The sequence below is a fragment of the Nuphar pumila genome, chromosome 2 (genome assembly GCF_984573655.1).
Source record: "Nuphar pumila chromosome 2, dmNupPumi1.hap1.1, whole genome shotgun sequence".
In the NCBI taxonomy this organism is placed as follows: domain Eukaryota; kingdom Viridiplantae; phylum Streptophyta; class Magnoliopsida; order Nymphaeales; family Nymphaeaceae; genus Nuphar; species Nuphar pumila.
The window spans coordinates 91,757,777-91,785,485 of record NC_143250.1 but is presented as its reverse complement, the minus strand read 5'-3'; the positions used below and the strand labels follow the sequence as shown (position 1 = coordinate 91,785,485).

The window sequence follows — 27,709 nt, the reverse complement described above, 5'->3', positions numbered from 1 at the left end:
AAGTGCAGCCACCCTTGGCCTGCTTTCGGTTACAAGCCAAACTCTTGCTGGAAAGCATGGGATTTAGGGCAACATTAGCATTATCGTTACCAAAGATCCAGACCAATATATATATATATATATATATATATATATATATATATTGGTGGGGGCGATACAGACGTACCAGGAGCTTTCATCTTTTCATTTTTCTGCTGGGCCTGCTACATCATTGTACCTTGAGCGCGCTCTTTCCTCTAATTTGAGAAGCGAGCTATATATCTTTAAGAGGCCTCGATATAACTATGTTTAAGATGGTAAATACTCTCACTAGTGGAACGCAAGTACGGATGTCAATAGATTGGTTATATCTGATACCCAATTTGATTCCAAATCTAATTAGTTAGATGTGGTAAAGAAAACCGAATCCAATTAGCAATCAGATTTCGATTGGGTTTAAGATTTCATTACCAAATTCCAATAGATATCCTATTTCAACAGATATCTGAATCCAATTACATTTATTTTATTTTTTTATCACCGTTATGGTATCTCATGTGGTAAGCGGGGTCTTGTGCCAAGTTGAAGGCCCAGATTAGAATCCCTCGGTCACATGGAGCTTAAGAGATATGTGGTAGGGGTCCAGCTTGCTTTTCAAACAAAGACAAATTACATTTATTTTTTTTGGATCTATTATTAGCTTTATCCCATCCAAATTCTAGCCCAATTAGTCAGATTTGGTATTGGCTACATCTTCCGAACTGTTTACATCCTCAAATGCAAGAAGTTTCAATGCCCTATCTCTAGAATACAAGAAGCCAATTACTATCCACGAGAGCTCTGTTCATCTGGCAAGGGTAATTTGTGATCGTAGTTGACGAGATGTCATGAGTTCGAAACCTTTTGGCATATGGACGAAGCTAGGTCAGGTGTACCCTCCCGTGGGCAAGAGGACGGGAATGATTTTATCAACAAGAGGCCGGTCAATGTGCAGTCGGTGATGAGATTAGCTTAAAAAAAAAAGGGAAAACAATCACTACTGTAGTCTTGCTCAGTTGAACTTGTCAATACCTCAATTCAACCCAATATTATGTCATAGGCTACTGTAATGCATATCCTTATAAGATATAGTTGTCTACAATCTACATTAAGAAAAATAATGATTAGAAAACTGATAACTCTATATGAACAACCATCCTTTCACATGTCCTTAATACAAGTCGATGATTGCTATAACAGGTCACATTCCTTGGGAAACAGAGGCACCCATTGTAAATGAATAATTATAACTTTGAAGGCGGAGAGATTAGGGACGGGCTTAGCAGTTGCTGGTTAGTGTTACATTTTAGTATATAACACAATTGAGGGAGCTACCGCTCGACGAATAGTGGCAGTTCCAATGCTGTTAGCGGCACTTTGCCCTGCCATTAATGGCCCTTTTTGTTGCAGTCAGTATAGTGTGAACTGCATCATTCCTCACACTTTTCCTTTTAATTTAACATGCTATCTACCAACTACACGAACAATATCTAATTGTTTATAAATGAGAAGACGAAAACTGATCTTTGGAAAAAAGAAGAAGGAAAAATCACTCAATCGCTAGTGTCCTTCAGCGTACCACTAATTACAGGAACTAGTACATCACATACTTGACAGCTCTACAGTTGATACATAATTCAGTGAGCAATGCAAAATTGCACTATGCGTAAAGAAGGAAAAAAAAAACAAAGGAAAAAAAAAGAAATTTTGTTTCAAACAATAAGAAAAGAAAAGTATATCATCTATTCTAGAGGCCTATTGTTGGTTGGTGGCAAAAAGTGTTTTTTATTGGAATATGCATCATATTTTATTATTTAAATTTTTTAAAGTCTTTCAGGTTTTAAAGGACTTCAAGAGAAAAATAAAGAAACAAATTAGTAAAGTTATAAAAGCAGTCAGGTCTGATAGAGGAGAAGAATATTATTGGTTTTTCACCGAGATGAGATAAAAAAATGGTTATTAACAGAATTTTTAAAGAAAGAAGGCATTGCGCCTCAATATACTATATATCTGGTAGTTCTTACGAGAATGATGTGACTGAAAGAAGAAATCATAAACTTAAGAAAATCGTTTGAGCGATGTTAAATAACTCAATAGTTTCTTTTACCTTGTGAGGTGAAGGTCTTAGGATAACAGTGCACATATTGAACAAGGTTTCTACGAAGGCTGTCTAAAAGACTCCTTATGAGTTATGGCTAGGTAGAAAGTCTTTCTTGTCATATATGTGCATACGAGAATGTCTAGTTGAAGCTAAATTGCACAACTCATATATAAATATCTTTGATCCTAAGACGACCAGTGAGTTTTTCATTAATTATCCAAAAAATTAAAGGGCTTTAGGTTTTATTGTCCATCTCATACACCACAAATAGTGAAAACAGATAAAGTAAGATTTTTTAAAAATAATTCTATTGTGATAGATGCATCTCAAAGTCTTACATTTGAGGAATTGTAGGATTTAGTTTTCATATATGTGAAGAAAAAAGTTTTAATTTTTTCGATCATTGTCTTTTTGAATGATGTTAGAAAAAATACGATCAATGAACCTCAATCTCAAATAGAACAAGTTGTTGGTGAGGATTTGTAATAACAATAGTATGCAGAAGTTCAATTTGAGTCACCTGTAGCACTTGTATAGAGGTCCACGAGGACTAGAAAATCTGATATTCATCCAGACTATGTGGTGTATTTGCAAGAGCTCAATGATTTCATAGATACTGATGATGATCATTTAACCTTTGCATAAGTCATTGAAAGTGATAAATTGATACATTAGATCAGTGTCATGGAAGGAGAGCTTAATTCTTTGGCAAAAAACCAAACATGGGATCCTATACTTCGACTTGATGGAGTCAAACCTATTGGTTATAAGTGGATCTTTAAGATCAAATCAAACTCTAAAGGACGAGTGCAGAGGTACAAAGCTAGGCTTGTTATAAATTTTTTTACTCAAATGGAGGATATTGATTATAATGAAACTTTTTCTTCTATCTTAAATAAGGAATCTTTGAGAATAATCATGTCCCTCATAACTCATTTTGATTTAGAGCTACATCAAATGAATATGAAAACAATTTTTCTAAATAGAGATCTGAAAAATAAGGTATATATGTTACAACCTTATGGTTTCAGTGTAGATGACTCAAATAATTTAGTCTGCAAATTGAAGAAATCAATCTATAGATTTAAACAAACCTCCTGCCTATGGTAAAAAAAAAGTTCAATAAAGTGATTTTAAACTTTTGGTTCACTACAAACATTGTTAATCAGTGCATATACCTTAAGGCTAGTAAGAGTAAGTTCATAATTCTGGTTTTATATGTTGATGACATTTTTCTTGCAACTAATGATTTGAGTATGCTACATCAGACAAAAGATTTTCTTTTCTCTTATTTGATATGAAGAATGTAGGAGATGTTGCTTATGTTCTTGGAATTGAGATCTGTCATGATAGAACTATGGGTGTACTTAGTTTCTTTAAAAAATCCTATATCCTTAAGGTTCTTAAAATATATGTGATGAAGAATTGTTCTCCTAGATTGGTACTCATAGTAAAAAGGGATAAATTGAGATTAAAGGACTGTCCTAAAAAGGATGATGAAAATACTAAGATGACAAACATCTTGTATGCTTCAGCGGTTGGGAGTTTGCAATATGCGTAACCCTGCACTTGACCAGACATTGCATTTGTTGTTAGGATGCTTGGTATATATCAGTCTAATCCAGGTATTGTATACTAAAAAGTTGCAAAGAAGATCATATACTATTTGTAAGGAACAAAAGACTATATGTTGACCTACATTAAAGTTGATCACCTAGAGATCGTTGAATACTCTGCTGTGGATTTAAGAGGATGCCTTAACAGTAGAAAGTCTATTACTGGATACGTCTTTCTATTAGCAGGTAGTGTTGTCTCATGAAGAAACGGGAAGCAGTCTACAATTATAGTTCACACCATAGAGACATACTTTCTTGCTCTATATGAGACTTCATCTTAGGCCATATAGATCAGAAACTTTATTACAGATCTTAGTATTGTAGAATCTATTAAGAGGCTACTAAAGATATTTTATGATAATAAAATTGTTTTGTCTTTCTCTAATAATAACAAGAGCTCCACTTTATGCATACACATAGAGTTAAATAAAGAACAAAAGTACAAGAGAAATGGCTGCAGATCCTCTTACTAAAGAGTTAACACTAGGATTGTATTTTCAACATGTAATGAGGATGAGTTTATTTAATTTTTTTTATGAATGACAATATATTATGATTTTATGTGATCACATTTCTAAAACTAAATTGATTCTCTATGGTTTTGTGCATTGTTGATTATGTGTAAAGGGTCTCTTATTTTGAAAAAAAGAGAATAACAGAATGATAATATTAAAAGGACCAATATATTGGGGTTAGAGACCAACCTATTCATAAAGGTATTTGTAACATGATAAACACTAAAAATGAATAATATTGTAGTATATGAAAATATGACATCTTATATAGAGGTGTTAGTCTCCATGACTCGTATGATTCATTCTTATGATACATAATAGCATGTGAACCCACATAAAAATTGAATCGAGATAACAATAAAACCTCGATAAAGTATTTTTCTGTGTCAAGAGTATTGAAATATGAATTGGGTCCAACCTGATATGACCGCGTTTAACACGAGTACATCATGGGATAGTATGACTCATGAAAGTTACAAGGCAGTTATCGCAACTGCCCATGCATGGTAACCACTGATTGTGGTAACCTCCCACTACAGGCTTCCCCCAGAAATCTATAAAGTCTCACATTAGTTCGCGATGAGTGCTACACTACACGTGATATTGGTTTCTTTCCCTAGGGTTCAAGGGTCCTGCTCTCCTCTCGACTTCAAGGCCATGGCTCATCGAGGGTGTCGATTGGCTGAGAAGAACGCTGACAACCCACATCCTCCAAAGCTCCCTTCATATCATGGCGGCGTTTGATAAGTGTAGCTCTCCCCTTTTATGTGTTTTTCACCAACATTCCCACCATCCATATTCATATTTAGGATAAGAGGCATCCCACTTTTTTAGAGTTGAAAACTTAAGATCTACTGTATTCCAAGCCAATGGTTCCTCTAGAGTCTCTACCACATACTTTGCTTGTAGAACTCGATCTAATCTCAGATGTTAACATAACAATTAACTATTCAAAAATAAAGGCATGCACTACAAGTAAAATCACAAAGCCCATCTTTTGAATGCTTAAATAAATCATAGAACTTATTTTATACCAAGGCAAAATTGGAAATTTTTTTAACATCAAATACCAACAACCTTTAATTCAACTTCCTTCTAATCAACTTAATCATTTAGGTAGAGTGATCACAGCATAAGAAAACCCAATGGTCAAATTGTTTTAGTTAGGTATTGAAAATCCTTCAGAGAAAAAAAAAAGGATTGAAATCGAAAGAAAAGAGTCAAACTGCTAATTTAGTTCAAAGAAATATATGTTCCTTGGACTATGAACTAAAAGAGACCTCTGAATTTAATGCTTGAACATAAGTCCTAGCATAATAAAGTTGTGGGCAAGAAATGAAAAGCAACTCATGCATCTCTATTGTTTAAACCTTTTACACTGGGAGGGCCTCATTCATTGGAACTATACACACTATTGAGACCTACTTATGAGAATCAACCCTAAAATATAAATTGGTCTTAGACATAGTTGCAGAGCTAAAGCATTCTGTAATTCTAGTAACAAGTTTGGAGCATGTGATGAAACTACAAGCTTCTATATGCACTTCCTTGCTTTCATTTTCTTCCTCACTCAAATCAAGTGTGAAACTCTTGTTTGGATTCTTACTTAACCAAAACTCCTTTATGGTTCTCTAGATCACTTAATAGACATGAAGCTTTTATTTTTACCTCCCTTTTTTTGGTCTTTCCTTCATATCATTTCTAGATCTCATCAACATTTGTGTTCATTCTTGCCCTTAATATAGAAACATGAAAATGGGTCCTTTCTAGGATGTTCTTTGTTTCTACCAACAGATAGCCCCATGAAAATAAAGTATAACTTGCTTCTTCAATAGAAGTTGTCAGTCGAATTAACGCTCCTGACATTTGAACAAGTTGCTCAACATGGTTGAACGGTCTTTTAAGGTTGATAACATCATCATTAGAAACATTTTAGAGAACAACAAGAGCATAAAACATCCTTCTCCAAGAAAATCAGTGAATACAAAATTATATTGAGTCATAGAAGAATGCATAACAGCTCCATAAAGCATATTAACTACAATAATTTAATAATGAAACAATAATTGCATACAACTAAGAAGAATTACAGTAGAAAGTGATGATATTCATAATTGATCATAGGTATAAAATACTAGCCCTTTAAAGTGATGGATGACCCCTCTTAAATTGAAGTTATAGTTTCTTCCTTGTCTTGTGACACTAAATTGACTCTGGAAGAGGAAAAGAAACAACACATAACTTAGGCATAGGTAATTACATGGACAAATCTTAAACATACTCACAAATTATATTCACCATATACACTGTTGGAGAATCATGTGGCGAAGATGAGAACAGTTGGTGTTGGAGAATCCTGTGGCAAAGATGAGATCAATTGGTGTTCAAGATTTCTGAAGTGAATATGAGGAGAAGATTAGTGTTGGGGAATTCTAAAATGAAGATGAAAATAGAACATTTATCTGCTTTTTAATAACCTATTTCTAAATGAATTTGATTGTAGAGTTGGAATAAGTTCCCCAAGAGGAGAAGGTTGGTGTTGGAGAATTCTAAAATAAAGATGAAAATAGGACACTTATCCGCTTTTTAATAACCTATTTATAAATGAATTTGATTATAGAGTTGGAATAAGTTCCCCAACAAAGGAATTAAAGGTTGCTAAAAACAAAAGATAAATCAATTATTATCATATGTAGAGTAGCTAATAGATTGAGACTTTGAAACATTGGTCTCGACGACATTTCCCAAAACCTGCAACTTTCCTCCAAAAAATGTTCTTTACATTTTTGGGACATGAAGGGAAACTGAAATTGGTTTCACCTGCTTATTCCTTGATGCAAATCAAAGAGGGATCACGAAGGTTCATGTGTGAATTATTTCATTAACATAAAACTCAACTACTAGTCTCTATTCAAAAGCAACTGAATTAATAAAGAGAAAAGAAACAATAACTACATTGATTGAATTCAAATTTTCTGAAGGTTCTCTTTAGTCTTCTATTTATAGAGTGGCAACCTTAATGTTCCGAACCACCATGTTTTTCACTACATACCTCTTTGCTCTCTTTAATGCTTGCCTTTTCATGCAATTCAAATAACCGAAAACATTCATGTATCTACTTGGATGACTCCAACCAAAAATGACTAACAGATACAACCAAGGATTTTATGGAGCAGAGATTCAGAGAGCAGCTAAGTGCCATGGCTATTTGACACAATCAATCACATGACCGCATTTCATATGCGGCTTGCACTATGTAGTTGTGAGCCCATGTAATGTTGTCATGTGATTGTCTAGTGTCACATAGCACTTAGTCGCTCCTTTGATCTCAACTTGATTTTATGTCAAAACCAGTGATTAATGGCCTTGTCGTGGCTCAGCGCAAAAATGTGCCCGTGATCAATGATGCATCCTACAATCAGTATCATGGGCTTACTTCTTCACTAGGTCAGTGCGGCGTGATGGTCCATCCTTACCAGTGCAAGTATTTTGGTCGCTCGCATGTCGCTGTTGAAGCTTTGATAACTGAGAGTGCAAGAGAGCGAGAGAAAATAGAGAGGGAGATAAATCGCAATCACTCAAAAGCAATTACAACAAGGGTGAACAAAAGAATGCTCAATGATTTGCATTCATTTACAGTTTTGCCCAAGGGCTCATTACAATTCAGATCTATGGGCTAACCCTTCAAGGTATTTATGAACCTGAACCAAAGTGCATGGGTGGCCCGGAGAAAGTTACAAGTGACTTGACACTTACATCAAGACTCAACCAAAGAAAAATAGACTCTAGACACAACCTACTATAAAGTAGGTTGAAGGGGAACATGCTCCCCCCTTCAAGTCATGTGTCGTCCTCGGTGCCATCTACTTCGTGGTATGCTCTGACTTCGGCTGGGTAGCAACTCTTCATCCAGAATGATGGCTCCCACGTAGGCTTTGCTGCCACCTCCCACTGCACCAGATACTTCTTCGTTTCACCCAAGTAATTGACCTTTTGGTGAAAGATCTTGTTGAGACGCTTCTCAGCCTGTTGTGTTGTCGGAGCTCTCTGTAGGATAGGAGTGTGTTATGGCACGCTACGTTCTCGATCCTCCTCATCCGCATAAAATGGTTTTAGATTGCACACGGGGAACACCAAGTGCACATTGGAGTTTGGGGGCAGGTCCATCTTATACGTTAGGTTACATGCTTTCTTGGTGATGGTAAATGGTCCTTCATACTTCCTTATCAGTCCATGGTGTCGTTCATAAAAGACGTCTTTGCGATCCGGGTAGAGTTTCACCAATACCTGGTCTCCAACACGGAACCCATCAAGTCGGCGGTGCTTGTCTGCCCACTTCTTCATCTTCTTGGCCGCTTTATGCAGAAACGTCTTTGCCAGTTCAATTTGCTTGTGTCAATCTTGAATAAACTGATAGGCAAATGATGGCCTTCCCTTCTCCTGTGCGGCTAGAGTGTGCGGGGTCAGCGACTGCTATCCTGTGGCTATCTCGAAGGAGCTGCGGCCTAAAGACTCACTCTTGCCTGCTTCCAACATCTCATTCAGCTGCCTGCGCAGTTCTTTCAATTCAGCCGGCCCCATGCGATAAGGGACCATGGTAGGGGGTTTTGCTTTCGGGGTTAACTCTAACTGGTGGTCCACCCTGTATCTCGGCGGCAAACGCTTCAGTCATTTTAGGAGCATCACTCCCTGAAACTTAGTCAATAGTGAGACAAGGGTCGTCGGCACTGTTGTTTTCATATTTTCTTCTTCAGTATTAACGGTGACTAAGAATGTCTGCTCTCCCTGCTTGACACCCTTCTTCAACTGTATAGCGAATAACGTTAAAGACTTGCCTCTGAGAGTAAGGCATTGTACTGTGTGTGAAAAGTTTGACCCCATGTTTGTCAACGAGTTAAACTTCGACAACATCATCATATTCTGGTTGCGAAGAAACTCTATGCCCAAAATCATATTATAGTCGTCTAGGGACACTACTGAGAAGTTGGATTTCTTGACCCAACACCTAATTTGGATAGCCATATCTCTTGCTTCACCAAGGATTGGCTTGGCCTCAGAGTTCACTGTCTTGATGGTCATCTACTTTGGCACATGCTTCAAGCCCAACCGCTTCGCCTCTTCCCACGAGACGAAGTTATGCGTAGCCTCGAAGTCTACCATTGTCGTAGTAGACTTTCCATTCATAATGACTTTCAGATACATGAGTTCTTTGTTAACCAACATACTCTTGGTTGTGCAACTTCTTATTGTGTTGATCATTTACATGACTCTCATCCTGGGTTATACAACCTCAGCGTCACTACACTCCACTTGCACTGCATTGGCCTGCTTGTCATCCTTCACATGACACTTTGGACATTGCCTAGCGATATGTCTATCACCACAGAACCAATAAGTCACAACCGGCCCCTTGTTGCTGTTAGTGTCGTGCTTTCTATAATTTTGCTTCTTGTCAAAATGGTGTTGGGTCGATGTCTCACTTTTATTCGATAGAGTGAAGGATTTGCGCTGAGTGTCTACTAGTTACTTGGTTGTTACATACACATCTTCTAAAGTCTTAGAATTGCTCATTTATACTTCGGACTGTGCCCACGACTGTAGTCCCACAATAAACCAGTTGAGTTTGTCTTCATTTGTTATATTGGGTATCTCTAGCATGAGCTTCTGGAACATCCTGATGTAATCTTTCAATACTCTAGTTTGCTTGAGTTCTGCCACCATCCGATAAGCTTGACATTGTGAGTTTCTTGGCATAAAGTAGTTTTGTAGTTCACTTTTAAAGGCTTTAAATGTATCAATCATGCAGTGGCCTCTTTCCATGTCTCTACGCTTCCATCTCTACCAAGCTATAACATCTCCGTCAGGTAGATTTGTTGTTGCCTTTACCCTAAGGTCCTTGGTTAATACATTCTGAATATCCAAGTAGTCTTCCACCTAGAATAAAAAGTTTTCTATAGCCTTGCTATCCCTTAAACCATTAAATTTATCTTGCCTCAACACATCTATCTTTGATGGCCTATCGCTCTATTTCCATCATTGAGGGTCATTGTCCGTTGTAGAGTGTGGTTCTTCAATTGAAGCTCCCCAACTTCAGTTTGTAGGGTGGTCACTGTCGTAGTCAATGAAGTAATATGTCCCATCAACAAGTTTAGCTCATCTCGTAGGCTCGTCACCTCATTGTCCAGTCCTCTGAACCACTCAACTGCTCGTGAAATCACTTTCTCATGCAAAGTTGCATCAGTCACCAGTTTGTTGACGATCGCGACCATATGCTCAAGGCCTCGAGGTGAACCCATCTCCTTGGCTTCGGCAACTGCCTTTTCTTTGGTGCTCTGTAAGTTGTATCGGTGCGTCATGATGTCTTGTTCACAAATCGTGACTTGTCAGCGCGTCTCTCGACATCGACTCCTGAGTTTCTTCCTCAGCTCGATAACGAAATCTGGTACCACTTGTTACAAACCTACTTCTTTAATAAGCCAATGTGGCGCGACGGTCCTTCCTTGCCGTCGCAAGCCTTCTGGTCATTCACTTAGCGTTGCAGAAGCTTTAATAGCTGAGAGTGCAAGAGAGCGAGAGAGAATAGAGAGCGAGAGAAATCACAATCACTCGAAAGCAATCACAACGGGGGTGAACAAAAGAAAGCTCAACACATTTGCATTCATTCATAGTTTTGCCCGAGGGCTCATTACAATTCATATCTATGAGCTAACCCTTTTGGGTATTTATCAACCTGAACCAAAGTTCAAGGGTTGCTCGAAGAAAGTTACAAGTGACTTGACACTTACATCAACACTCGACCAAAACAAAATAGACTCTAAACATAACTGTATAAAGTAGGTCGTAGGGGAACAGTTAGAATGTATGATATTACTGACAATACCTTATCTTTGAAACTGAAAAATTTAGTAACGGTTGCTTGCCTGGATACCACTTGTCAAAAATCTCAACAGCTTTCCACAGCCCGTTCCCCCAAAGCAAATGGCTATATATATATATAAATGGAAATTGAACCCTACAAAATGAGCAGGGTGCTATATAAAACTTGCTAATGCTAATGGATTTTTAATATTTATTTTCGGAATTTAGACTCCATGGGTGTGTTCAGCATAATTGATTACTAGAAATTGACAATTATATAATGAATTCTGGATGAAAAATGGTATTTGAACCCTCTAAAATTTATGAAAATTGCAGGCCATTTATTTTGAAAACCTTATAAAAACCTATAGAAAAAAGGGTTCGTGAAGGCGCAAGAGACGTTATTTTGTGGGGTTTGAAGGATTCTGACTGGGTCCTTGATTGACCCAGCGCCACGCCCGTGTATGCACCTACATAGAGCAGGGGGCCGGCGTGCCATTCTCAGTGTGCCTGCCTCTCTGAGAGGGGATACAGACCCTTTGCCACTCTTCCCCTCTATTTAAATGAGTCGGTTTGAAACTGAAAAGGATGGCGAACCGGATCCCTTTGTCAGCACATCATCAAATGAACTCGCAAGAAATCTGACGACGCATCATTGCCACCACATATCAAAGAAATCACGCTTCTGCCATCTAGTCAATGTTTCCTTCTACTTGTGAAAAAGGGATTGAAGTTCTCATGGGATGGCATTCTTGTGTCTCTTTCGCCTTTGACAAGTCTAGACTAAGGACCTTATCTACATCCTAGTCCTTTTTATAAGCAATGTCTGTGGTCGATGCCGTCGGTTTGTCACCGAGAAGGGAATGCCCACTTCGGCCCCTCTTGGATCCGGGTAAGTTCTGTTTTGTGTCCAACTTAGGAGAGCCTGCAGCTGGTCCCGTCCCAATGATGGATTCAATAGGTTGGTGGTGGTAAATGGGTTGCCACTTGCGAGCCTCCCAACCAGAAACTTGTAGGGACATATGTGGGTTGTACAGTTTGCGGTTCGGACTGAATCCATTTGATCGGATTTCACAAAGATCTCCCACATCGAATTAGTCACATGGGTTAGATTGTGAGGGAGACGGTTGCAATTCACCACCCCCCAGTGAGAACCACTCAAGTTTTCCAGACAATGATTCTCGGCAGATCTGGTTTAACTGACGAATCACGGATGGTTGGTGTTCTTATATGTTGTCACTGTTCGTTCCCTGATCGTTCATCGTGCAAATAATTGAGGCCAATAGGTTTAGACTTTAGAAGGCACTCAATAAGTCTCTATATTAATTTCGTTTATATCTTAGAGTTTGCTAGTGGTTGGAAGATGCGGAGCTTTAAAGAGTCGACGTTCGGCTCAAGCAGATGTGCTGTTTACAATTTCACATCTTCATCATCATTATTGCTATTGATATTATTAACCACAGAGTGGGGGCATGGGTATCCTTGCATTTACATATTCTCCTTGGAAATTTCAGGCCTCAAGGGCACGTTTGAAAGAGAGAAAAACTCCTCAAAAGAAAGTTTTGCCTATGAAGTCAAAGCAATGTTAATTTGTAAAAGCTCAGTAGGTTGCCTGTCACTTGCTGGGCAGGAAAACATCATTGGCACCCTTGAATTCGCGTCCCCATAGTTAAAATGCCATGGAGGGCTACTACAACACTCGCTTGTGAAAAGGAAGCCAAATTAGTGAATGACAACATCACAGATTTTAGCTATTGTGGACCTTGTAAACACCACGCCAATATAAAATTTCTATAAATTTCTACAAACATATGTTTTCCTCTGCCATAGCTTGCAGTCTTGGTGATGATTACTAGCAGGAAAACGAAAACAAAAAAAGTGGTAGAGTGAACAAGTTTTTGCAAACTATGACACATTTTGTTATGTACACATTTTCTCTAGGCTTTTACCTGTAAGAGGTTTATAAATATGAATTTAAATTATGGAACATGTAATAAATGAGATGGAACAGAAATTTTATTGTAAGAATTTATTTAAAATTGAAGATCCACTTGGCCTAGCCGAGGGTGCGTACTAGTTTGATCCAACCTAAGCCAATCAATAAACCGTCACGATATTGATGCACCGAAAGTCGATCCAATGAGATTGACTCAACCAGACCAAGCCAAATTAACCTCCCCAGACTCCTGAGTTTCTTGACACCCTTGTCCTGTATGAGAGTGGTGTGCATCCATCAGTTTTGTAGTATTGCCACACACTGGGTCATTAGTTGAACTATATATTCCACAGAATTTTCCAACCCCATACATCTACTGTGTCTTGAATCAACTGTGATGCAAAAACCATCTAAGGAACATAATGTCTGCACAGATATGATATGCTATGGCTGTTGCTTTCCCTCACTATTTTGGAACTTTAAGTTTTTACTTTCAAAGCGGAAATTAAGAATCTGCTGATATTTGAATCCAATGACACGCCTTTAAAGATGCAATTCCGGCTTCCCTACCCACAACTGCACTCAACCAAAAAGAAAGCGAAAAAGAAATTGTTGAAAACCAAACACGGATCATGAATTGCATTGATTCCCTTTTCCTTGATCCCTCTCTCTATACCCATTTAATGTCCATGAAAACGATAGCTACCATCCTTCCATTGGAGGTTGTGGTTGAAACTTGACATTATTGTTCTTAACTATGCATCCAAAAATCCCAATACTGCCCACTGCCTCCCATTCTTTCTATTTCCAGCTATTACGATAAACACAACTAACATCCTTCTTAGTGCAAACACCACCACATGCAGAAGCGGTGCCATAGAATACACGCTCTCAATTTTGCACCACTCTGAGGGCATTTCCGCCATTCATCATTTATAATGGACCCCTTCCAAGGAAAAGAATCTGGCGACTCGCATCAAAACCAGGAAGACCCAGTTATAGATTAGATATAGGATCACGAAAAGATCATGCAAAGTCTCTTCTTTAAATATTTATAATCACTCAATAATAATATAATGATTCTATTAATAATAATAATTAGAAGAAGAAGAACGAAGAATTATATCCAGCAATCAATTCTCCACTGTATGTAATTACAAATAAGTCGACAATATAACTCTCCCCCCCCCCAAAAAAAAAAAGTATCAACTATGAAGAAACGAACTACTTTCTTTATTTTCATAGAGAACAATGGTGGCATGAAAACTGGTTATAGGTTAGTATGGTGAGTGCAAGCCTGGCTCCGGATTTTCAAATCGGGGATACCGATGGCCGTCTGGCACTGGACGTCCGAGACGGCGTGGTGCCGGATAATCCCGAGGAAGGCGACCCTGCCGGGGATCCTCGACCGGCTGTCGAGGTGAATCGCGCCGGAGAGGACCTCCTCGATGAGGCCCGGGTCTGTCACGAGCTTGTCTGCCTCGACCGTGAGACGGGTGCCTATGGTCTCGGACCCGTCTGCCGGAATCCGGCCGGGCAGGATGACGGCCTCCCCAATCTGGCGGTCGTGGAAGAAAAGGAGGCTGGTTCCCTCGTCGTGGGTGAAACTGGCGTGGTTGGGGTTGCGAACGAGAAGTTGGATGAAGAGGGTGATGTTGAGCTCGATGCGGAAGGCAGGGAAGCTGACGCGCGGGGCGATGCCCTCGACGGATGTGGAGAGCACGGTGGTGGTGGGATCCTTCGGCTTGAAGACGGTGAAGGCGAGGATGATGATGATGAGAGCAAGAAGGAAAAGGATGATGGCCAGGGCCGTGCAGCACCAACAGCACCACCCTCTTCTCCGGTGGTATGGCGGAGGCTTCCTGGTGGGCTGCCCGGATTCGGTCATCATCCTTCTGCGTCTTCTCTTCTTCTCCTCCTCTGCTTTTAGCAAGACGGGCGTAAGTTCTTCCAACTTACTAACAGTTCCTCATAAAGGAGAAAGAGAAGGGCGGTGGCTGGTGACATTTAATGCCGAACGGCCAACTAAATCGTAATTACTACCTTCAGCCTTACAGCCCTATACACACTCTCTCTCTCTCTCTCAAAAGGACAAAACAACTGTCATATTCGATATCAGCGAAACTTCGTGATATTGAGTTTGGAGTACAGATGTGTCGTCACTCATGGACCCCACCTAACAGGGAAGTAGACGACGTGGCAACTTTTGAATTGTGTTGTCAGCGTCCTTCATCACCAATTTTTTGGTGATGTTGACCGGATCTTTTCTCCATAACTTGGAAACAATACGACGAATGTACATCATTTTATGTTTAGTGTAGTTATGGAGAGCGAAATGGCCCCATGAACGGTAGGTTTGGACTGACTGGGTCGGACCCTAGGTTCGATTCTAATGACACCCGGATTCAGTTCTAATCTCAAGATAGACTGATTAACATGAATTCGGCGTTGCTTTCATGGATGGTTTTCTTGCATGGCCCTCAAAACATCCAATTTAAGAGTCTAGCTAGATATGAAACAGCTGCTCATGGGTCTTACCTCTTAAGCAGCCCAACCCAACCCTAATAAGCCCAAATATATTATATTGAACATACAATTTCTATTGTGTAATGTTTATATAAAAAAAGGCATGTGCAAGAGAAATGTCACCTTCGATACCTGGCATCGGACCCAAGATCGATACAGGGAATTAACCAGCAGATTGTGATCCTCAACCAAATCAAACTGAATCAGCCAATTTTTAACCAGAAAATGACATGTCAAAAAAAATTTATTTTTAACTGTTTTTAAAAATTATTTCAAAATAATTCAAATAGCCTAGTACCATATCAATTTTTTGGCTGTTATAATCGCATAACATGTTATCACTGCACTTATAGCACAACGCATACCGCCCCGTTGCTACACACCGATGCATTTTCCACTTAATTGTGCTCAACACTGCCTTTGCCGCATTTCATCAAGTTTGGTATGTGACATTAGGTTTTTGTTGAGAGAAATAAAGCGAAAACTATAGCTAGTGAGAAAGAATTGGGGTTTAAAAAAAGAGTCATTAAATTTTCATTTGTATTCGTTTTTATTATTTTACTTTTTATATTCAGACTTGATTTGGATATTTTTTATGATGATGAAGGAACCCTCACCAAGTCACTTAATGGGTCCGCCTAGCTGCGAGGTAAAACTCAAGGTTGAGGACACCCAACCATACCTGCCCGAACCATGATAAAGCAATGGCAGCCCCCCATGCACCGGTGGGGTTCAATCCTGAGCCTTCAGCTTGACACAAGACCATGTTGACCGCATGGGTAATACCACCACTTTCAGACTTAATTCAGATATTAGATCTTCAAATAAAATTTTGGATTCTAGTTAGACATTGGATCAACCTCTAATCCACATTAGATTTGGAGTTTGTTTTTTTCTATAAAAAGCATTGTGAAGATATATTTGAGGTTCTAGGTTGATTATTAAGTATTTTTCTTTAATTTCATGCAAGTTTCTTTGAGTTTTCAATTTAATTCAACATCACATCAGAGTACATGTAATTCTGCATATTGTTAGCATAAAATGGATTGCGGAAGAGCCACTTAACGGATACAACCTTAAATGATCTGAACAACGCTTCGATGGATGTGGGTGGTTAGCGTTCTCCTTAGCCAATCAACACCCTCAATGAGCCCAAGCTAGAATGTTGAAGGGTGAGCAGAACCCTTGAACCCAAAGAGAGAAATCACACACGTAGGTAGCACTAAAATATGGCACTCAATAACCACGTATGCCCCCGTGGTAGTCATAATTAAGCTATCATGGATCTCTCCTATTTATAAGAAGATTTGGTGGAAGTCCATAATGAAAACTAGTGGAGGTCCCTAATGCGCATGAATGGACAGTTATGAGACCTCATGATTGTCCTGTAACCTCTAAAACCCAAGAGCCATACCCATATATGTCACTTGATGTGCCCATATCAATATGAGTTACATTCAGGTTGGATCGAGTCTGATCTAAAATCCAACATTCTCTCACTTGACCCATTGATATGAAAAAACACTTTATCGAGGGTCATTATCGTCATCCCAATTCAATTTTCACGTGGGCTCACATGTTATTCAATATCACAAGAATAAATTATATGAGTCATGGAGATGCCTATATGAAATATCATATTTTCATGTAATACAATATTATTCATCTTTGGAGTTTAGTATATTAAGAATACCTTTATGAATGGGTTAGTTTAATATTGTTATTCTGTTATTCTCTATTCACAAAATGAGAGGCACTTTATACATAATCAATAATGCACAAAACCATAGAAAGTCAATTTAGTTTAAAAAATATGATCACATATAATCATAATATATTGTCATACATCAGAAGTAATTAAATATACTCATCATCATTATATGTTGAGAATATAATCTCGGTGTTAGCCTTTTAGTAAGAGGATCTGCAGTTATTTTCTTCGTATCAATTGTATCAATACACACTAAATGATTTTTTGTCATTTCTTTAACAACAAAATACTTTAACTCTATGTGTTGACATGAGGTGGGGCACTTGTTATTTGAGAAAAACACGATAAGATCTACAGTAACCTCCCAATAGAGTCAATTATACCAAGATTCATAATGAAGTTTCTGATCCATATGGCCTGAGATGAAATCTCATTTAAGTCAATAATTTCTATCTCAATGGCTTTCAGATTTTTTTTTTATTGTCCTTTAGTGAGAAATGATACTTCAAATAGTCTTAGCTACTCACGATTGCAAAAACAACAAGCTAAGATTATTTGAGCACTCCAACTTCTCATAGGCAACCTTCTGAGCACTCTCACTTCTCATAGACAACCTTCATAGCGATTATTATAATCTTTGTATGAGTAAGAGATTACTCTATACAAGATTCATATCGAAAAGGTAAACATGATACACTTTATTATTCATCTTTTATAAGGCAAATATAATAGAATAATTATCATTCTACTTTGGTAAAAACAATAATACTTAAAAGTTGTTTTGTCGTCTCAATTTTCAAGGAATTGCCATTAATTGGTGAAATTAGTAGATCATATAACTAGAGGCAATTAGACATTATACATTTAGGTACAAACAAGCTTCATGGGATGGTGCATATATCTACTATTACACCCTATGTGAATTTAGAACACAATGACCTACCTTTAGGTAGAATTATTGATTCATAAAGTCATACACAATCTCAATACCGAATTTCAATTTCAACACGGTCCAAAAAATTCTCAATGAAAAAAACTTGGATCACAATTTGGTGATAACCAGAGTGAGTTGATCAGAATCTTTTATTGCAAGTTCATGTAAAGCATGTCATAACACAAATAAAGTACATACATTCATAATATCATGCATAAATAATCATGGATAACTCAAAAAATAACATGAAACACATATTATATCATGTTAAAGTTAAAAAAAATATGAGACCAATGACGAAGACATGCATTTACGAGTCATATTCGAGACTGAGATCTTAAGACTATCTAAACAGGTCCTTAAAGACATTGAACCAGTCCAAAAAACTATTGAATCGGTCAGGAAAACCCTCAAACCGGTGACAAAAGGCTCAAACCGGTCTCAAAATGGTTGAATTGGTCCCTAAAAAGCTAGAACCGGTCCCAAAATGCATGAACCGATCTCAAAAACCACTGAACTTGTTCTCAAGATGCCTCAATCAGTTCCAAAATATCTGAACCGGTCTCAAAAGGAATGTATTGGTTCCTGGACCGGTTCTATCCTTAATGTTTTAAAGGGTTTGGTTTTGGATCTGATCCGTTCTATGGTTACTGACCTGGAACATCAATGGGTTCTGGACCAGGTCTCAACGGGTTGAGAGTAGACTCGAAAACCCAATGGGTTTGGGTTTTAGACTGGGTTCAATCGGATCAGACTTAAACCCGATCCACTCAAAACCCTCAAGGGTTAGGCTCTCAGACCGGGTCGGACTTAGACCAGGTCCACATGGAAGCCCCAACAAGTTTGATTGGGTCAGACTCATACCTGGTCCACCCAGAACCCCCAACGGTTTGGGTCTCAGACTGGGTCCGACTGGGTCAGACTTAGAATCGGTCCACTCAGAAACCCCAAAGGGTCCGGGTAAGACTCACACCTGGTCCACTCAGAACCCCTAATGGGTCCGAGTCTCCTATCGAGTACGACCGAGTCGAACTCAGACCCGATGATCCCAAAACCCCCATCGGGTCTGGGTCTCAAACCAAGTTTGATTGGGTCAGACTCAGATCTGGTGCACGCGACAGCTCAATGGGTTCGGGTCAGACTTAAACCATTCCACCTGGAACCCCAATGGGTCCCAAAATTCTCTTCCCAAAATACAACATGATGGAGATCTCAAATGCTAACAAGGTCTTAACAGAAGTTCCTTAGAATTTAATTGCGAACAACTTTTGTTTTGATGCAGTTTGCCAAATTTCATGGCGATTCACCAAAAAATGCAAATCTAGGCACCAAACTATGCTTGGACAGAGTTTTGCTGAAATTCTGTAGAGTTGCCAAAAAGCACGCATGGATCCCTCCACACAACTTTGATGATGCTCAAATCACTCAAAGATGGCCAAAATTTAAGGATGTACAGTAAAGGAGGCCACCTCAGTAGATGACCAATGTTAGCCAACCGAATGGCTGGCTGAAACCAATGTGACATAAAGTGGGCCACTTGTCAAAAGGTTAGTGCTTAGCCCTTATTTGGATGGATGGTGGTGATTCCTCGTGGTTATGTTATAGCTACATTTTTTTTAGATTGAAATGTTTTATTCATCAAGAAAATAGGAAATCATAACAGAAGATCAGATATGGATACATGTCATCGAGAGATTGTTATATAAAGACAGAAAAAATGAAATACATCTGGAAAGGATATGCCAGGAAATGTTTGAAGGGGTGTTTTGAACTTCATTAAAAGATAAATTTCTACCGGTGGCTAGGGAATCATGGCCTCTCATTCAGTAAAAGATCGCACGATTGGAATCTTTTGCACAATTAGTTTCATTAGTGACTAGGCTACCCTAAATATATTTTGAAAAAATGGACATTCCCATAAAAGATGGAAATCATCTTCATCGCAGGATAAGCATAAAGTGCATCAACTAGCCATTTGAATTCTTGATCCAAATTGGTTGCCCGATTCTCAAAAATCTACGTTACAATCTATGACCTTCACTATCAACTACGAAAAGAAAGCAGGGAATAGGGTTCAGGGAGAGAAGAAAAAAAGAGAAACCAAGTTTAAAATAATTAATTAATCCAACTAATTACAAAGCTCTCAAAATAAAGAAATTATACTTAAAATTGAAAACTTGAACCCTGTCGAATTTTGGATAAATCCAAAAATACAAACACAACCCAAAAATAAATAGACCTAAATTGGATCCAAATGGATCTTAAAATTAGTACTCTTCACTTTTTCTTGTCTTTCTTCTTCTCTTTGGATTGATTCTGAGCTGGTTCTACCCTTAATCATTCTTTGCGGGTTTGAGAAGACTCACCCTCGGGTTGGATTTTGGTTGTATTTCTTCCAGTTTCTTATAGCATGTGTAAACCATTGAGTTGATACAACTTGTTTATGGAGGTCTGATAATTTTTTTGACAGAAAATTATATATCATTAAAACCCATATACAACTGAAAAAGTCGGTTGTATGATAGAGCACAAAAATACATGTGAGGGTGATGAGATATCACCCCATAACAAAAACATCAAAGAAAAGAGAACTAAAAGAACAAGTACAAAGCATAGTCACAACCAAAAGGAACCATAGCACCGCAGGTCAATTAACCAGAAAGCGACCTGCTAATACAGATCCAGCCCAGATCCTTACCAAACTGTTTCCGCCATGATCTTTCGAAAACCTTCCATTTTAACTGCTGCACTGTCTGTTGAGGACTGATAAATTCATTTATGAACATGTGTTTTATTATGCTCAAACCAAAGCCATGCAGACAATAACAAGCCAAACAAAAATCCATCTCATTCTAGGAAGTGATTATATCATCCGAAGGCCCCCTAATGACAGACCATGTGAAAGGGTATTCCCACAACAAGTGCAGAGAAGATTATATGCTAGCAAAATAAAGATAACACCTACTGGCCATCTGAAAACCTATCCTTGTAGCCTTACCTCAGTAAGCATTTTTCCATGCAGGAATAGTCGAGCTGCCAATAGGCTCCTCAACGGTAAAACCCCCCATAAAGCCTTTCTTAGCATCCAAGTAGACGAAGGAGCACCCATAGCAAAAAAGTAACAAAAAATTCACCATTGCTAGACAAATACTATCGGAGTTCATCCTCAATATTCAATATTTAACAAAGAGAATGTATTGTTGAAACGTCGCTTTTGATGGGTTCCTCCTTAAGACCACATTCCAATTAATTAGATGAATCTGCGACGTGCCACATGATAAATGCCTTGGCTAAACCGGCTCAGCAGTGAACAAGTCTTGCTAAAGAGGGGTCGAGTAGCAGCCCACCTGACCCTGAGGTGAAGGGCAGCCGCCTCCAACCCATCGTCATTAACGATAGTGAACCAGCGCCCCCTCCCACCAACTGGGCAAAGTCCTGACGGCCAGAACCGACTGATAGATCGTCGTTGGTCGAAGTCCGGCCAACACGATGCCCTGCACGGCTTGCCGTGCCAGTGGACCAACGTGAGGGCGAGAACCTCGGTTTGTCGCCTGTCATGGCGGTGGACCAGGGCCTCTCCCTCCAGCAGGGCCTGCGTGATATCGCCAGACAGATTTTGGCCAGTGCTGCCACCCTCCACCCCGGCTCATCTGTCCGACTATGGTACTGCCTGAAAAGAGGAAAAGACAGAACCCGAAAGGGTTTCGCCAGCAAATATCGGTTATCCGGAGGCCTGGCCGACAATAACCAGGCCTGATCCGGCAGGTAAAGATATGGTTAGGTTGATGTATGGCCCAGTTGTGCTCCTTGTTGACTGAACCTCCCATATTGGCTTATGCAATGCACTTCCTTGGCCAAAAATCGATTTTTCGGCGTGTTTGCATCCTTCAACTGGTCATACCTCTATTGATAACACCTTCGAAACCACAACGATGTTGCTTCTAACTGTGTTTAGGCCAGTATGGATTGGAGGTTCATTTGTTTGGGCCGATGAATCTCCAAGGGATCCAATTAATTCATTGCTCGATCCAATAGGTTCTCCAAGATCGCTCTTTGAACTGTGTGCCATCATGATTGTCGAGTAGATGATCTAGGCTTTGATACTAACTTGATGCTCGATTCACTAAAATTCATTAGGATCTACAACCTACACTATCAACGATAGGGAATAGGGTCCAGAGAGAAAAAAAGAAAAAGAGAAATCAAGTTTAAAATAATTAATCAATCCAACTAATTACAAATCACTCAAAATAAAGTATTTATACTTAAAAAAGAAAACCTAACCTTATTCATAAAGAAGTGGAACACTCATACCACACATGATGCTTTGTTTAGTTTTATTTGTTTATACTATAAATTAAGACCAAACAATATAGTAGCAAGCAAATAAGAGCAAAACAAGAATCACAAAACAAATGATACAGCAAGATTCATGTGGAAAACCCTCAAGATAAGAAGGAAAAAAAACGAAACAATTTCATTTATTATGCAATCTATAATCAATAAGTACATCAACTTCTCTCTTAATAAGCATATATGAGATCACAAGATTCATAAGATGCACCTATATCTTGGCTAAATATCGGTACCGAGAATACAAACGTTAAAGAAAAAGGGGTGTGTCCAAAGAAGCTGATTCTCGCACTCTTTTATCATTTTGCCAATCCACACCCACCAAGAGACGCCAACGTGGTCTTTTTATTTTCCCTAATCCCTTCACAAAAGGGAAAGTAGGGAGACCTGAGGTGGGAGGGGACCACTTTTCTATTGGGTCAAGGGCTCTTGTGGGGCTAGCTTATCCAACATTTTTTTATGAGACACGAGGCCTACCATTTGGTACATTAACTTGTTGAGGTGATGTTGGTTGAGATTTGAGTGCAAGCAGATTGAGATTGAAGTATGTGTAGCTTAGTTAACATAGGCCCAACCTTGAAAAGAAAATGAGTTAAGTTTGAAATGTTACACTTTGGGCTATAATGTGGATTATATATTACTCAGTTTAGTACCTGAAACCAGCTAAATAAGTTTCTGCATGAAGTGAATCTGTAGACTAGAGTGGCAAGCACATTCTCAAGACCTGGATTTACGTGGTTCGGCAGAGGTGCCTACGCCCACAGATCAATCGCTATCACACTCTCTTTTTATTATTTTCGCATCTTCATCCATGAGGTACATAGGGGAATAAATACAGGGGTGTCACGGTAGAGAAGGAGGAGGTTACAATGATAATCCACATTTGGGTGGAGTTCAAAAGATACCCACCGAAGGCCTTGGGGACTCGAGATATGGAGAGATACCCGGAGAGAGGAGGATAGCATGGCTGATATCTTTAACACTCCCTCTCAAGTGGGGCGTGTATGTCCAATACAACCCCACTTGCTTAGAAGATTTCTGAGTCCGTCCTGAGTTAGACCCTTTGTTAGTCCTTCTGCCAGCTGATCTTGGCTCTTGGTGTAAGGAGTACAAATTTCCTTTTTCTCCACCTTTTCTCTGATGTAGTGGCAATCAATTTCGATGTGTTTTTTGCGCTCGTGGAAGATGGGGTTGGCGGCTATGTGAATCGTTGCCTGGTTGTCGCAATCCATGGGAATGGGTAACGCTGGGTTGAATCCCATCTCATTGAGGAGGGCCTTGGTCCAAGTAAGTTCACTGGTTGTGCTAGCCATGGCTCGGTATTCGGATTCTGTGCTCGACCTGGAGACGGTCCCTTGTTTTTTGCTCCGCCATGAGATGAGGTTGCCTCCTACAAATACACAGTAGCCGGTAGTGGATTTTCTGTCGACGTCCCCAGCCCAGTTCGCGTTAGAGTATCCTTCTATGTTGATGTGCCCATTTCTCCTGAACCAGATACCTTGCCCGGGTGACTTCTTTAGGTACTTTAGTATGCGGTCCACGAATTTTTGATGCCCATTAGTCGGAGAATGCATATGTTGACTGGCCGCACTGACCACGTGAGTGATGTCTGGCCTCGTCACGGTCAAGTAGAGTAGCTTTCCTACCAAATGTTGGTATCTCTGGGTGTTGATTAGGGGTTCGTCATCCTCTTTGATGGGCTTGTAGTTTATCTCGATTGGTGTCTCGATGGGTCTACACCGTATGTTTCTGATTTCTTTCAGAATGTCGAGAGTGTACTTCCTTTGGCAAAGGAAAACTCCTCTATTTGAGTGAGCAAACTCGATTCCGAGGAAGTACCTTAGTTTCCCAAGTCCTTGATGTCGAAGGCGGTGGATAAAAACCTTTTTGCTTCTACGATTTCATCATTGTCGTTCCCAATCAGTATTATGTCTTCAACATATACCAAGATGACTGTGAGCTTGTCAACTTTCCTTTTGAAGAATACTGAATTGTCGGCATGGCTGCGATAGTATCCCTATTGTTTTAGGGCGCTGCTCAGTTTGGAGTGTCAGGCTCTAGGCGATTGCTTCAGGCTGTAGATGGCCTTGTGAAGTTTGCAAACTATTGATGGGTCCCCTTCTTTTGGATGTCCAGGGGGAAGCTTCATATATACTTCCTCGTCGAGTTCGCCTTGGAAGAAGTCGTTCTTTACATCAACCTGATGAAGGGGCCATTTAAAGTTGCATAATATTGATAGGAGGACTCTTACATTGTTCATTTTTGCCACTGGAGTGAATGTTTCCTCGTAGTATAGCCCTTGAGTTTAGGTGTATCCTTTAGCTACAAGATGAGATTTGTGTCGTTCTATGTGTCCGTCGCACCTGTATTTGATCTTGAAGGTCCATCTGCATCTACTGCCTTCTTCCCTTTGAGCAAAGTGGTGGTCTCTTATGTTCGGTTCTTGTGAAGAGCGTCTAGCTCCTCCATCATTGCTCGGGTCCATATGGGAGAAGCTTTTGCCTCTTTGAAGGAGGATGGTTCTTTGTTGTAGTCGACGCTGATGAAAAAGGCCCTGTAGTTTTTTGACAGGTGCTCATAGGAAATTTGGTTTTCCAGTGGGTATGCACACGCCTTGTTAGTGACGTAATCATTGAAACAACTTGGTTGGCGTGTTTCACGTTGAGATCTCCTTGTCTGGATTTGAGCAGGTTCATTGACAGCTTCGACCCCCTCTTGAGAGGTGAGATGATGAGTGTCACGCCCTTCTATTGCGGTATTGACATCATCATTGCATTCGAGGTTGGGAAGGACTATCTCCCTCTGCGATGAGGTGTGCTCTTGAACCTGTTCCAAGAAGGGAGTGTCTTTATCGAATTTGATGTCCCGAGTGATGAACATTTTGTTCTCATGGGTGTTAAGATAGCAATATCCTCTTTTTAAGGTAGAGTGTCCGAGAAATATACATTTCAAGGCACGCCTGCTCAACTTATCCCGCTTGTTTTTGTGTATGAATGTGTCCATGATGAAGCCGAAAGTTCTCATGTGGTTGACACTCAATTTATGTCCCTTAAGTGTTTCTAGGGGAGATTTTCCTTGGAGTCTCTTACTTGGGAGATGGTTGATGGTGTAGCACGCACACATGAGTGCATCGCTTCAGTAGGGTTTTGGAACATTCATCTGAAATAGGAAGGATCGAGTCATCTCAAGTAGGTGGCAGTTTTTTCTCTCAGCCATGCCGTTCTGCTGAGGTGTTTCGACGCAGGTGAATTGGTGATCGAGACCACTCTCGTTCTCGAAGGCCTCGAACCTTTCATTTTTATATTATGTACCATTGTCGGTTCACAAAGCCTTGATGTGACTCCCGTACTGAGTTCTCATCATGCTGTAAAAGTTTTTGAATTTGTTAAAAACTTCATCTTTGGACCTTAATAGATAGAGCCACGTGACCTTGGTGTGGTCGTCTATGAAGGAAAGGTAGTATCTAAAACCAGAGTGAGAAGTGACAAGGGCAGGCCCCCATGTGTCAGAGCGCACAATATCAAATGGTTTTATTGTGGTGCTTTCAGAGACAGGAAAAGGAACCCGTGTCATTTTTGCAAATTGACAAATGTCACATAAATGAGAGTCAAATTTCAGCCCTGGGATTATGGAGGATAGAGTTTTATGAGATGGATCTCTGAGGCATCTGTGCCACCGGTTGGAGTCGTCTTCCCTTCTGGTGAGGTGAGCTCTTACTTCCTGAGGGATGATGTATAGCCCGTTGGTGAGCTTGCTCTCACCAATCCTCTTCTTCGTCGAAATTTCCTGAAATACAACGTCAGTAGGGGAGAAGATAACCCTGCAATTAAGATCTTGAGTGATGCAAGCCACGAACAGAAGGTTTGATGACAGTTTTGGCATATACAGAACATTTGAGTGATTCTTGGAATTGAAGAAGTGAGTTTTACCGATGCTTGGAGCACTCATGGATGACCCAACGACAATAATGACCCGACTTATGTCCCCTGGAGTTTTAATGTCATGTAGATTGGTAGTGGTCTGAGTCATATGTTCGGATGCTCCGGAGTCGACAATCCAACTCTCAGAATGACTACCGTTAGAGAGGAGATCGTTACCTGGTTCGGCCACTGCGTTGGTTGAAGCTGCTACAATGAGATTAGACTTCGGCTTGGACTCTTGATTCAGATTCTTGATGAGGTCGGTGAGGGCCTCTAGAGTTAGGGGTGTCCCCGGTTTCTCGCTGACGATGACCTGCACATTGGTCGGGTCTTTTGGCCTACTGGGTCTTCTGTGGAGGAACCAACACCTCTCCTTCATGTGACTGTCCTTCTTGCAGTGTGAACATTGAGTGCACCTGCTGTTTCCCTTCTTCGACCAATGTTCCTCTCGTTTGGGGTTGGGTGTGGAAGCGGCAATGAAGACGGCCCTATCAGATCTCTCCTCGTTGTTGGTATTCTTTGATTTTTGGTTCATTATCCGACGCTGAGACTCTTCACGCATAACGATGGAGCATATACAGTTAATTGATGGCAGCTCATGGGCCATAAGGATTTGACTGCGTATGGCCTCGTATTCTGGTCTGAGGCCTGCAAGGAACTGGAATATTTTTTCGTGTTCCTTCATTTTCTTTTGGTCGATGGCATCGGAGTATTGCGCCCTGTAGGAGTCCATCTCGTCCCACATGTTTCGAAGCTTGCTTAGATATTCGCTTAGTGGCTTTTTGTTCTTCTTGAGGAGGTGGATATCCTGCGCCAGTTGGTACATTCTTGCGATGTTATTCTGTTCGCTGTACAGTTTGCACGCCGTCTCCCAGATTTCCCTTGTTGTATCGAGGAATATGAATCCCTCGGCGACCTTGGGCTCCATAGAGTTCAGGAGCCATGACATGACTAGGTCATTGGATGACCTCCATTCGTTGTATTTTGAGTCGGCGATGTCTGGTGCAGGTGTCTTCCCATTTACGTAGCCGATTTTTTATTTTTCGCTCAGGTATAATAGCACTGATTTTGACCATGTGAGGTAGTTGGGTCCGTTGAGGAGGATCAACGTAATTCTTACGTTGGGGTTGATCTGGTCATGGGCGATGGCTTTCTCTGAGGGCATCGTCATTCTTTTCGATGAGGTTCCTTCGTCGTGGGACATGCTGGATGGGGAGAGCG

At 40.0% G+C, this 27,709-nt stretch overlaps 1 protein-coding gene across 1 annotated transcript; it reads right to left on the bottom strand.

Annotated features, from left to right (window-relative positions):
• Positions 1–14,100: 14,100 nt before the first annotated feature.
• On the bottom strand, positions 14,101–14,981 carry LOC149846096 (uncharacterized). Its single transcript, XM_089997845.1, has one exon. The coding sequence runs from the start codon at positions 14,933–14,935 to the stop codon at positions 14,315–14,317; it is 621 nt and encodes a 206-aa protein (XP_089853971.1). The 5' UTR covers positions 14,936–14,981; the 3' UTR covers positions 14,101–14,314.
• Between the last annotated feature and the right edge of the window lie 12,728 nt (positions 14,982–27,709).

What these genes read in the sequence shown, in the direction of transcription:
- LOC149846096 (XM_089997845.1), bottom strand. Translation starts at nt 14,935, where the DNA reads ATGATGACCGAATCCGGGCAGCCCACCAGGAAGCCTCCGCCATACCAC.